Source organism: Pipistrellus kuhlii, unplaced genomic scaffold, assembly GCF_014108245.1.
Source record: "Pipistrellus kuhlii isolate mPipKuh1 unplaced genomic scaffold, mPipKuh1.p scaffold_m20_p_9, whole genome shotgun sequence".
Classification (NCBI taxonomy): domain Eukaryota; kingdom Metazoa; phylum Chordata; class Mammalia; order Chiroptera; family Vespertilionidae; genus Pipistrellus; species Pipistrellus kuhlii.
In genome coordinates, this window is record NW_023425595.1 from 7,093,479 (window position 1) to 7,107,282 (window position 13,804).

The window sequence follows — 13,804 nt, forward strand, 5'->3', positions numbered from 1 at the left end:
TGTTAACCTCCAAAATTTCTTTGCTGGAAGCTTCAGAATGCCAAAACTAAAAATGTCAGTCTGGAGTAAGAAAGGTTTATTGACCAAGAAGGCACCAACCAAGAAGATGGGACCCTGGTAGTTCCTCAGATCCATTTTAAGAAAGTACAAGATTCAGGCTTCTTTTATGTCAAGAGAAGGGAAAATAGGAGGCGCTTTTTTTTTTTTTTTTAATTCAAGCCCCAGGCAGAATTCCTCTAATGATTAGCTTGTCTAAAGCTGGAGCCATGAGAACCATACGGGTTTGAACAAGTGGAGTCAGAGAACAAGTGGAGTCAGAGACAGCATTTCACTGGTTCTTAATCATCCTGAGTCCTTCAACTGGAAACTATCATTCACGAAATATGATATATGAAATGTCAGCTGGATTTAAAGGATATTACCATTACTTTTCACTATTTGTATAAAATACGAGTACATGGGTTCTGAATATTGACTCATAGTGCGCCTGGTTGAGTGGATGGTGTGGTATTTGTAATCCTCTAAGAAGGAGGGGTGTTTGAAAGGAGAGAAATTCGAGCTGATTGACGTTTGCCAAGAATAATTATCATGTCTTACAATTTAAGAACTTGAAGATACCTCAATAAAAATATATGTCAGGCTATAAATCACTTCCTGCTAACCTTTATCTGGCGAAGATCCAGGCCATTTGCTGCCTTGTAAAAACAGAAACACAGCTGTCAGTGGACTCTCTTGTGCAGATCACTTTTACCTCCTCTAGCTGCTGTATCTTGTTGAACTGAAAGCTTCAAGGAAATGAAAAGTATTTCCTTATATTCGTATGTTGGCCAAACCCATGCTATTCAAATATATAAAGCCCTGATTACCTTGTTTCTTTTTAATCTAAAACTAAGATTATACTTTGAATCAGGGGTGGGGAACTTTTTTTCTGCCAAAGACCATTTGAGTATTCATAACATCATTCTCTGGCCATACAAAATTACCAGCTAAAAATTAGCCAAACAATTAACTCACCCCTGATGCGTTGGCAGGGCCAGACATTCCCCACCCCTGCATTTAGTCCTCTAATGTAAACCTTCGTTTATCTCATTCTTTTATTCCTCTTACAATTCTCCAAATACCAGGTCATCAAACTGGTTTAGTATTTTGGAATAGGAATGTCATAGTCCCACTTTCACTCTCACTCCAATTTTTTTTCCTTAAAAATCCTCATTGAAAAAATACTTTATATAAAGTTACATACTGAATAGCCACCTCTTGAGAAATAAAGTTGCAAAGTAAGCAGACTTTCTTTGGCTTTCTTATGCATAGCTCTTTTGTACGCTAGCCACTGGCTGTAGCTTTTACATTTTCTCCTATAAAAATTTTGGTATGCTATAGCATATCACAAGTAATATATCATATTGTAAAGAAGACTGATGGGCTTTGAATTTAAATTGGTCCAATTCAATTTATTATAGTAGCTTTCGTATATACCTGTTGGGAATTTGTTTAACTACTATTGAAAAGAGAAGCAAAATTGACCACCTCTTATTGAGATAAACAACATTTTCGTTATAGGCCTTTGGTAGGCGTGGTTATTTGATATAGATTTACAGCTCAGGTGGCCATGTATAGGCCTTGCTATTATATTTTTAGTGCCTTTTAAATTCAGGAAAGTTTTAATGTTAATTCCAATATAGTGGGAAGGCCAGGTAGCAGTGAAGGGATTTTATCTTAAAAGCAAGACCTGGAGAGGTGATAATTATGTAACTAGATAATGGGAATTATGTAGTTCAGATCAATGCAATGAAAATATGAATGGAAATTATTTGGGACTAGCATCTCTTTTTCTTCTGGCATCTCCAAGATGGTATAATAGAATGAGCAAAGAGGCAAGTTTCATTGTAGTCACATGAAAACAACTGTATATAACTAAAGCCAACTTTATTTTATGTTGTTCTTATCCCCTCTTTTAAAAATAATTTTTAATGGGAATCATATTTACCAAGGTCTAAGCAAGGCTATCTTCTGGAGGTAAAAAGTTAGCTCCAAAATCAATTGAGCAGATGTCAATTTCTTAGAGGTTACAAAAAGATAGTTTCTTCTCAGAATGGAACTTCCTGAAGAGCTGGTATATGCCGTATTTTTCGGACCATAAGACGCACTTTTTTCCCCCCAGAAGTGGGGGGGAAAAGTCCCTGCGTCTTATGGTCCAAATATAGCCTACACATATACTTTATTAAAAAAAAGTTTTTTTACTTGCCCAGATCTGTGTGGTCTCTGTGTGCTTGCCCGGCTCTAAAATGGTTCTAAATGCTGCTGTTTACTTTACAGGGTTGATTACATGTGTTTATGACTGTGATGTTGGGTTTTAATGCACATAAAATATTTTAGGACACTATTTGTTTCAGAATCTTTTTTTCTTCATTTCCCTTTTCTAAAAACTGGTGCGTCTTATGGTCCGAAAAATATGGTAATTTGACAACTCAACACTATGAGATAGCATGAACTTCATTTTATCCCTTAGGTACCAAGGACAGCCAATGTCTTAGATTTTTCTGAAATTCAAAAGATGTATATAAATGTGTGTGAATTGTTTTTCCTTATTTTAAAAGTGTTATGTGGCCGAAACCGGTTTGGCTCAGTGGATAGAGCGTCGGCCTGCGGACTAAAAGGTCCCGGGTTCGATTCCGGTCAAGGGAATATACTTTGGTTGCGGTCACATCCCCCCAGTGGGGGGTGTGCAAGAGGCAGCTGATCGATGACTCTCTCACATCAATGTTTCTAACTCTCTGTCCCTCTCTCTTCCTCTCTGTAGAAAATCAATAAAATATATTTAAAAAAATAAATAAAAGTGTTATGTGTACATTACCAACAATTTAAAAATAAAAATAAATATGAATATATAAAATAAAAACATGAATACACGTCTTCATCCCAATTCCCAAAAAACACCACTATAAGCCGATTTAGTTTTGTGTATACATCTATATCTATAAAAGTATACACACAACTTCTTTTTAAAATCATGGTATACTTATTCTTTATTGTTTTTAACTATACATTGTGAACATTTTTTGCAGAACAGTAGATCTAGCTTTCCATATCCCATTTCATTGGATAATGGATTTCCTTATTGATGGATTAGGTTATTGTTGTGGGTTTGTTTGTTTGTTTCCAACTACAGGTCTTATAGTGAGCATATATCTGCCTACTTGTTTAAGAATGACTATAGGATAGTTCCCTAGAGTTTATATTTCCAGGTCCAAGGGTATGTACTTATAACATTTTGATTATGTTGTCAAATAACCCTTCAAATAAGAATAAATTTATAAGCCTGCTATCAGCATATGAAAGTTCTTTTTTCTACATCTTCAATGGCATAGTTGCTTGTTTATGATCTGAAAAACATAAGTTATAAATAATAAATCTCAAGGTTATTTATATTTTTCATTTCTGGCTTCCATAAATCATTTTCAAAAATTGGTCCTACTCATACAACTTAACAAAAGGAAGATTAACAATCCAATTTTAAAAAATGGGCAAAGGACCTAAAATAGACACTTTTCAAAAGAGGACATTAAAAAATGCCAAGAGACATGAAAACATGCTCAAAGTCACTAATCATCTGAGAGATGCAAATCAAAACTACAGTGAGATACCATCTCACACCTGTCAGGATGGCTGGTGAGGATGAGGAGAAAAAGAAACCCTCATACACTGCTGGTGGGAATGCAGACTGGTGCAGCCACTGTAGAGAACAGTATGCAGTTTCCTTAAAAAATTAAAAATGGAACTCCCATTTGACCCAGTAATCCCACTTCTAGGAATATAGAAATATATCCAATAGGAATATATCCAAAGAAATCAGAAACACCAATTAGAAAGCACATATGCTCCCCTATGTTCATAGCAGCATACAATAGCTAAGATTTGGGAACAGCTTAAGTGCCCATCACAGATGAGTGTATTAGAAAGCTGTGGTACATCTACACAATGGAACACTACCCTGTAGTAAGAAAGAAGGAACTCTTACCATTTGCCACAGCATGGATGGACCTGGAGAGCATCATGCTAAGTGAAATAAGCCAGTCAGAGAAAGATAAATATCACATGATCTCATTCACTTGTGGAATATAATGAACAATGTAAACTGATGAACAAACATAGAGCCAGAGACAGAGAAGTGTCAATCAGATGCTCAAACCTCAGAGGGGAGGTAGGGGAAGTTGGGGGTAAGGACGAGAGGTCAACCAAAGGACTTGTATGCACTCACATAAACCTAACCAACAAACAGACACAGACACGGGGGCGGGGGAGGGGGGGTAAGGGCATGAGTAAGGGATGGGGGAAGGTAATGGGGGGATAAGGACACATATATAATCCTATATAATAAAAGGCTAATATGCAAATCAACCAAACAGCAGAACGACTGGTGGCAGATGCTTAACACAGGAGCTGCCCCCTAGTGGTCAGTGCACTTCCACAGGAGGAGTGCCACTCGGCCACAAGCCAGGCTCTTAAGCCATCAGTCAGACATCTCCCGAGGGCTCCTGGGCTTCTAAAGGGCTCAGGCCCGGCTGAGGGCTGAGGGAACCCTGTTCCCCCTCCAGTGCACGAATGTTGTACACTGGTCTCTAGTACCTTAATAAAGAAAGAGGAGGGAAAAAAAAGAGCCAGAGGGGGGAAAAATAATAATAATTTAGGATATAATTGAAGTAATCCTGTTATTTGTAGATTTTTAATATTTCCTACAACTTTTGTGATATCATAGTATATTAGTAGAGTTTTGGTAATATTATTATACTTAAAATCCTTTTTTTCTTGAAATATTAATGTTTATTGCTCGTAATATTTAAGATCATTTTTCTTGAATAATTGGTGTTTACTGCATGTAACATAATTATATTTAAAATCATTTTTCATTAGAAAAAAAAAGAATAAAGAAAAAAGAAAACATTTTTTAAAAAAAGAGGGAAAAAATTGGTCCTTTTAGTAATTTCCTTTTATTGCTTCCAAATCTGTTCAGATATGGAATATGATAATCAAGACAAGACAATCCCTTTTTGTTATTACAGATGTGAGATATCTTTTAAGGAATTTATCATCTGTTGCCAAATACTTCTCATGTTGAATATTTCTCATCTAACCAGTCAAGTCACAATATTCACTTCAAAAGCTTGCTCTTTCAAGTAGAAGTTCAAGGACAGCTTTGAACCTGTCATGCTCCTTGTTGAAATTTATATATGATCACTTTTGAAAATACCCCTTGAGTTTTATTGAGCACCTAACACTGATTATAATGGGGATTGAATAATAATTTAGAGCATATTAAAGGAAACTTTATTATGTTAACAATATCTGAGCTTTATTTATTTATTGCTTGCTTTTTTGCAGGTGGATTCACCAATGAACTTGAAGCATCCCCATGACTTAGTCATATTAATGAGACAAGAATCAACAGTTAACTACCTCAAAGAACTGGAGGTGAGGCAAGTGGGCATGCAATATGCAACTGAAACTTGTTGCATTTCATAAAAGTTGTGAATGTAGAAACATTCAAACCTCTAAAGGATTTTTTTTTGTTGTTGTTGTTTTTATGAGCCAAACTGTCAACAATTGTTGGGAAGCAGAATCCCAAAGGATTGAGATAGTGCTCCAGAGAATGACATTTTTTAACCTATTTATATATCGATACATTTTAATCAAAGGAGGTGACATAGGTGGGTTACGTGAAATCCATTGATGATGATTAGAGAGGCTGGAGAAAGCAAAGGGGGCGGGGTCACCTTTGGGATTAGATAAAGAGTAAAATGATAGACACTTAATTCTTTTTACTTAGATGGTACAGGATAGTTAGCAATCAACAATTAACATAATAATAACAATAAAGGAATTTGTGGCATCTGTCCTGGCACTCAGCACATTTGGCTGTGCCCTGAGGGGTCCAGAAAAAAGGGAAGTCACAGTTACCTTGACTTTCAATAATATGTTATCTTAGATGCAAAAAGACAATAAGCTCAGTTAAGGTAAAGATTGACCTTGTCAGGGAAGATACCAGCCTACGAATTAATTATCACCATAACTGCTTTTAGTTAAAGTTTAATTTCAGATCATCCTTGTGGTTACTTTAGAGTTTAGAGTTTGCAAGATTGCCATGTAGACCTTCCCTGAGCTTGCCAATATATATATTTATCAGGCTTCATGCTTGGAAGCTTGATCTGTTTTTAAAAAACACAGTGTTCAAAAGATGCAGAGGTACAGAAAATACTTTTTATTTTCAGGTGCATAGGCCCATTGTATATGTTTAATGCTATCCCATTTTTTAGGGGTCATCCTATATAGCAAAAGGGTAATATGCAAATGGACCCTAACTGTGGAATGACTGGGAACAACTGGTCACTATGACATGCAGTGACCACAGGGGGAGCTCTGCTCAGCCACAAGCCAGGTTGATGACTATGAGCGCAGTGGTGGTGGTAAACTCTCCCACCTCCTCAGCAGTGCTAAGGATGTCCAACTAACAGCTTAGGCCTGGGGGAGTGGGCCTAAGCCAGCAGGTGGACATCCCCCCAAGGGGTCCTGGACTGTGAGAGGGCACAGGCCAGGCTGAGGCACCCCCCTGAACATATGAATCTTCATGCACCAGGCCTCTAGTTATGACATAATATAAAGAGAAAGAGCCTTAAATTAGAGTATATACAGGGGGGAATGCCATTCACCATGTCAGTGAAAATACAAATGAGAAATGTTGAATCCGCTAATTGTTGGTTAAGGCATGTTAGACTCTTTTGTCATGTTCAGGAGAAGGTAAAAGAAACTGAATAAATTAAAATCCTGTTGGAAAATTTATGGTCAAACATTAAAAAACGTAAGAATATTGACATTTTTCAAGTTATATTGCCAAAAGTAAGTCTAGGTAAACCACCATGTAATTTGTTTTTCAATATAATTGGTTTCCTGATCTTTAGTATTTTATCTTTTGTTTTAAAAGATTATTCTGACCCGACCAGTGTTGCTCAGTGGTTGAGCATCCACCTATTGAAAATATATTTATTCTCATTAGTGATTGATTAGTTACGATAGTCTATATTTTTTTGAAGTATATTGGTCAATTTTGTATTGGCAAAAAATAGACCCCAAATCTCAGTGTTATTCTCACCTATCTAGAGAAGCTTATTGTTGTCACCTAAATTAATTGAGGGCATATTCAAAATTCTTGTCTTCGTAAAAGATTCTCAGGCTTCTTCAGCACATTAAATTCTCCTTTCTCCTACGTGGAATCTCGATGGAAATATTAGAAAAATCCATTGTGTTATTTTTTTCTCAACAGAAGCAATTAGTTGCTCAAAAAATTCACATAGAAGAGAATGAGGACAGAGACACAGGACTGGAACAAAGACATAATAAAGAAGATCCAGACTGCATCAAAGCCAAGGTGCCCTTAGGGGACCTGGATCTGTATGATGGCACATACATAACTTTGGAGAGCAAAGACATCAGGTAAAGCCAGTCTCTTCCCTCCCCCCAAATTATGTTTTCTTGAACAGTTCTTTCTCAAAGCAATAAATTATTTCTAAATGTGAATAAACTTCAATCACAGATAAGTTTATTGAAATTTGCAAGTTCAAAGTACATACTACTGAAGATACTTAATAACACAGCAGTAAATTGAACAATGTAGAGCAAAAGAAATACAAAAGACTGATAAGCATGTAGAAAACATATTTCTCAGTAATGATCAAGTACGCACAAATTAAAACATTTAGATAGTTTTCGTCTATAAAAATAGGGAGAGGCTATCAACAGAAATGTACATTGGTTTGATATTTCTAGAAAGAATTTAGCAGTGTTATATTAGTTTTTAAAAAGTCCCTGACCTTAACATTCTCTCACCAGCGCATTTTCTCTCTCACTGTTGATTTATCTCCTTTAATCTGAACTCCCAAAATGTTTGACTCTAACAACACTGAAAACATTATGAATGTTGAGTAATACTGGTTGAAAAGTTGAGATGTTTTGAGAATATAGTTCAATTAGGGAAAAATTGAACATTTCTTTCACCTTTTATTCATTGCTTCTTGCTTCTTGATTTTAGCCCTGAAGATTATATAGATACAGAATCTCCTGTCCCTCCAGAGCCTGAGCAACCTGATTGCACTAAAATTCTAGAACTTCCATATAGTATTCATGCTTTTCAGCACTTGCGAGTAAGTAGAGAGCTGTGGGACATTTTTTCTTTTAGTGCATTTTTAGAAATGTAGTCTCTTGTTTATAAATACTCTTTTTCTTTTCCTTTCACATAGCTTTATAATTTTACAAACATCTTGTATTTCTTAAAATCCCTTCAAAATAAATGTTATTAGATACCAAATTATAGTCTTTTATTATCTCCTTTTTCAATTTTTATTCTTCAGGGTGTACAAGAGAGAGTTAATCTTTCTGCACCTCTGTTATCTAAAGAAGATCCAATCTTCACATATTTATCTAAACGATTAGGAAGGAATATAGATGACATTGGTCACCTCATTCATGAAGGCCTACAGAAGGTAAGTCATCACTGACTGAAGAGCCAGGAAACTGTGTGTGAACGGAAGATATTTCACTCTCAGGATACACCTGCCAAGCTTGTTTCTATCTATAATAGACAGTGGTTTTAAATTAGGTTACATTAATAGAAACTGTAAAGTTTAAAGCTAAAGAAAAACATTGGTAATCCTGTGCCATTACCCAGGAAGGAATGCAAAAAAGATGTATTTAAACGAATTCATAAAATAAAATTATATACTAATATAAGCAACAGAGCTTATAGGTTTGAGTATGTATTTTGCATGTGAAAGAAAATTTAATTTTCGAGTCTTTGCTATATCTCCACATAATACATAGATGATCACTATTTTCTGTTCATGAAAAAGAATCACCACCAACAATAAAATCTTCTTGTAATTTTTCTTTTAAGGGATCATCTTCAAAAAATGAAACAGGGAATTGTGCTACAGGAAGGACCCTAGACTTTAAATGTATCAGTTAGGATAACTTGTGGGAATTAGAAAATGCTTTTTGCTCTTCTCTATGCCCAAAGGGTGCATTAAAATGTAGGCTCGTCCCTCAGCATTATTATGGTGGTATTAAGTAAAATGTATAATTGCAACATTTATATATATATAGTTTATTCTCATACATTGTATATTTGTATGGATTATTCAAATACATTGTATATTATATAATGATTATTTTGTTGTTAAGTTACCATCTTCATCTTATTTTTCTGAAAATAATGTAAATTTTGCATTCCCAGAACTCGATGAGTGAGTAATAAGGGAAACTGGCCTAGATTTAAAATATCCTCAGTAGTTCAAGAGAGAGATGAAGATGGTTTGGACTAGAATGGTTAGTTTTGGAAATGAAGGAACTATTTCAGGAAGTGTTTAAAAGTTTAGAATCTGATGAATTTGAACAGGGAGTAAGGGAAAAAGAGGAGTCAAAGATAATTTCTCAACTTTTGACTTGAGCAACTTGAAGGAGGAGCAGGGTGGGGATAAAAGAAGTGAAGGTAAAGTTCTGTTTTGGCAGTGTTGATTTTGAAATACCTGTATAAGCTGGAATTTCAAAAGGGTGTCTAGAAGAATGTGTTTCTAAGAGTCAAGAGAAAAAAGTGTTCCAAATAAGGAAGGAGTAATTAACAGTGCCATTTGAATATTTAGAAATTTGGGGAGAGATTTTATAAGAAATCTTATAGAAACATTTTTCTTGAAGATTTATTTTTCTCTCATAATAAGTAGAATATTCTGCTTATCCTGATGTTTTGAGTAATTCGTGTAGAATTTAAATTAATCTTTTTGTTCCAGTTTACATATGAAGTATGAAAATAAGAGGTAAAAATCAAAGTATTTGATTATTTTAAGGAAAATTTTCTCAAAAGGCTATTGAAAAAGACTTAATCTCAAGTCATAAGTCAAATTATGAAAGAATATAGTAACCTTTAACTGACTGCATATAGTGCTCAAGTCTTTAGTTACATCACTTGAAAATCATACATTTCTTTGAAGATAGAATATATAGACTGATTAATACATAATTATACTTAGTTTTAATCTTAAAAATAAAATTATTGGTCCTTGTAAAAAATGAGATTATATTTTAATAGATTATATTAAAAATCTATGAAGTAAAATTTATAATTTAAAAACTTAGATAAAATTACTGTTTTATTTTTATTTTTTTAAAATATATTTTATTGATTTTTTTACAGAGAGGAAGGGAGAGAGATAGAGAGCCAGAAACGGCGATGAGAGAGAAACATCGGCCAGCTGCCTCCTGCACACCCCCCACCGGGGATGTGCCCGCAACCCACGTACATGCCCCTGACCGGAATCGAACCTGGGACCTTTCAGTCCGCAGACCAACGCTCTACCACTGAGCCAAACCGGCTTCGGCAAAATTACTGTTTTATAATATATTCTTTTGGATTTTTATTTTCACACATTTGTATAATTAAAACTATTTCCGTAGGATAAATTGCTAATATTGGAATTATAGAGTTGAAGGGTTACCACATTCTTAAGGCCTTTTACATACATGTTGTCAAATTGTCCCCCAGAAGTACTAAACGGTACTAACCTAACATTTCTACAGTTAATGTCTGAACTTAATATACAGTGTAGCCAATATTGGCATTTTTTTAATCTTTACCAATTTTTAATATATATTTTCTATTTCAGAGAGGAAGGGAGAGGGAGAAATATAAACATTAATGATGAAAGAAAATTATTGATCAGCTGCCTCCTGCATATCTCCTACTGGGGATCGAGCCTGCAACCTGGGCATGTGCCCTGACTGGCAGTCGTGACCTCCTGGTTCATAGATCGATGCTCAACCACTGATGCCAATTTTTTAAAAGAAACTTGTATCTTTTTTATTTCTATTTTTTGTTGTTGTTGTTGTTAAGTTTTATATCATTTAACCTGCCAATTAGCCGTTGTTTCATATCTTTTAACTGTCATTTTGGACCATGATCTCTTATTTATTAGTTGGTTTGTTTGTTTGTTTTGACTGTTTAGATCTTTTATGAGCTCCTTAAAATAAAAAAGAACTCCTTTTTACGTTGACAAAATAATACACTCATTATAAACATATTATATTGTGAAGGCTTAAATTAGGTTCTGAGCACAAAAGAGAAAATGACAAATACTTAGCATAAGCCTGTCATTTGATAACATATGTACCTCCACTCAGATATTAACTAAATAGGAAACTTTAAAATATGTTAATTTCAGAAATTTCATGGGAAAGCAACTGGCATCTCTAAGTAGGTTGATTCCTGAAATAAGGAAGACCCATTAAATTGTGGCCAATTGGTGGGCTTTTCAGCTTTGTTTCCTCCTTAGAGTAATAGCCTGTACTTGTATGGTCTCTCTGTGAGATCACACCTAATGCACTTGCACAACTGGTGATCAGGAGGCTCTCCTGACAGGTGCAGTTTATTTTTACTTTGTCTCATGCTTTATCTCTACTGTAAGTCTTGCTCTTCATTTTAAATTTCAGAAGAGACAGTAGTAAAGGTGCTCGTTTGGAACATTCTGAGTTCAGAAACTGCCTTGAGTTATGTTTGATTGTCATTTTATTTGTTTAATCTCTAGAACTCTTCCTCATGGGTACTGTATAACATGGCTTCATTTTACTGGAGAATAAAGAATGAGCCATATCAGGTAGTGGAATGTGCCATGCGAGCACTTCACTTTTCTTCCAGGTAAGTTTCCTCCCCTTCTCTACCTTGCATTTTTCCGTATAACTTGGGCTCTTAAAGAAACAAAACATAAGAAAACAATAAAAAAGAGAAAACAATAAGAAGCATTGTGTTATACACTCCTTTATTCCTGTTTAAGAAATTAGTCCCATCACAAAAAAATGACTAATTTCAAAGACTTCAAAGCGATAATAGTATAATATACTTCTGATTTCCATTAGAGAAAAATGTATATAATGTAGATTCCTCTGATTCACTTGAAACTTGAATGCAAAGACTTTGGAGACATTATCATAGATTAAATGTATTTAGCCTCATAGATAAGGCCTAAATACGTGTTAAAATCACAAAACGTCTTTCAGACCTTTCCCCTTTCCCCCAGACCTTATTTTTGCGGTAAAAATCATAACTATCAGATTGAGTAAGCACCATCAAGTATGTAAGAATGAAACATTACGATTTTGTTAAATTGTTTTCTCATCTGTAAGTATACTGAAAGTTATGCCCCTAAGCTCAATAACTTTGAGCTCTGTAATTTCCCTTGCCGGGTAGTTGTGGACCACATGCTTCTTTCCTAACGTCTGATTACTCTCTCCTCTTTTAGGCACAACAAAGACATTGCCCTGGTCAACTTGGCGAATGTGCTGCACAGAGCACACTTCTCTGCTGATGCTGCTGTTGTGGTCCACGCAGCTCTGGACGACAGTGACTTCTTCACCAGCTATTACACGTTGGGAAATATATATGCAGTAAATACAACTTTTTGTTTTCATGAGCCAAATCAGTTGCTGTTTTCTTTTCAATAAAAAATACCTTTTCTGCCCTAACTGGTTCGGCTCAGTGGATAGAGTGTCGGCCTGCGGACTGAAGGGTCCCGGGTTCGATTCCTGTCAAGGGCATGTAACCTGGTTGCAGGCACATCCCCAGTAGGGGGTGTGCAGGAGGCAGCTGATCGATGTTTCTCTCTCATCGATGTTTCTGGCTCTCTATCTCTTTCCCTTCCTCTCTGTAAAAAATCAATAAAAATATATTTTAAAAAAACAACAATAAACCTTTTCCTTTCCTCTTTTGATCCAAATAAGGGAAAGGGGATGGAAATGAATTAGGAGGGAAATCTCAACACAATAATGTATCATAATTGTCCCAGCCTTTTGACAAAAAAAAATAATAATTAAATTGATAGGAATATTAAATTTCTACAGAGCACACCTCTTAAGATAGCAATACTTGCCAATTAAGCCATGCTATAGCATGTTTTTATGTTGTGGATATTTGGCCACTGATCAAAATAATACTTGTTTTAGGGTGAGATGTAGGGGTGACCTCATAAATTATTAGGGGATTTGGATAGATGCAAACAGGTGGTGGCTAATGTTTTTCCCATGTATGTGTTTGCTTTTGTCTCTTCAGATGCTTGGGGAGTATAACCACTCCGTGCTCTGTTATGACCACGCTTTGCAGGCCAGACCTGGGTTTGAGCAAGCTGTAAAGAGGAAGCATGCTGTCCTGTGTCAGCAAAAACTCGAGCAGAAATTGGAAGCTCAACATAGGTAATTGGGAGAAAAATGTCCCTGAAGCACTGGCACCAGAGAACCTTAGCTTAGACCTGTGGATGGTGCTCTCAGTGTTAATTTTTTCATTAGAATTAAGAAAAACATCTTATCACTACTGTTAGTTGTATCCCTTTTCTCCAAATCCAGCATGTTTAGTACAATTTGGTGGTGGCATAGAGGAATCTGTTGATTAGCATGGATTTTAGAACTAGAGAATGATTGCAATAAATGCTGTCAGTTTTGAGCTTTACAGTTGGATCATCATTACTTTTTTGAAGTCAGAGATGCTGCTGGATAATCAGTAATTCTACTATTTAAGTATTTATACCCTTATATACACTATCTGTGAAGTCACTTGCACATCCTGTGATCTTTTCTCCCCTTTGACTCCTAGGCGTGAGCTATTGTTATGTTAGTTAAGTGAGGTTGAGAGACCCGCATTTTAATCAGAAGTGTGTAAATTGAACAGTAATGGAATTCTGTTGTACTTGGTCCTTGCAGTATACTTAATAAAAGTATTTGA

At 35.4% G+C, this 13,804-nt stretch overlaps 1 protein-coding gene across 8 annotated transcripts in view; it reads left to right on the forward strand.

The window, feature by feature from the left end:
• The window catches only part of TTC17 (tetratricopeptide repeat domain 17), a 70,125-nt gene that overhangs the window by 12,719 nt on the left and 43,602 nt on the right, over window positions 1–13,804 (forward strand). For 7 of the 8 annotated variants that reach the window (XM_036428384.2, XM_036428379.2, XM_036428380.2 and 4 more), the window contains exons 2-8: window positions 5,380–5,469; window positions 7,316–7,485; window positions 8,081–8,192; window positions 8,400–8,531; window positions 11,622–11,731; window positions 12,333–12,477; window positions 13,139–13,278. In XM_036428384.2, the coding sequence (XP_036284277.1) occupies window positions 5,380–5,469; window positions 7,316–7,485; window positions 8,081–8,192; window positions 8,400–8,531; window positions 11,622–11,731; window positions 12,333–12,477; window positions 13,139–13,278 (899 nt within the window). Of the gene's footprint in view, window positions 1–5,379; window positions 5,470–7,315; window positions 7,486–8,080; window positions 8,193–8,399; window positions 8,532–11,621; window positions 11,732–12,332; window positions 12,478–13,138; window positions 13,279–13,804 lie in introns of those variants that run through there. The other variant, XM_036428386.1, reaches the window with a different exon arrangement.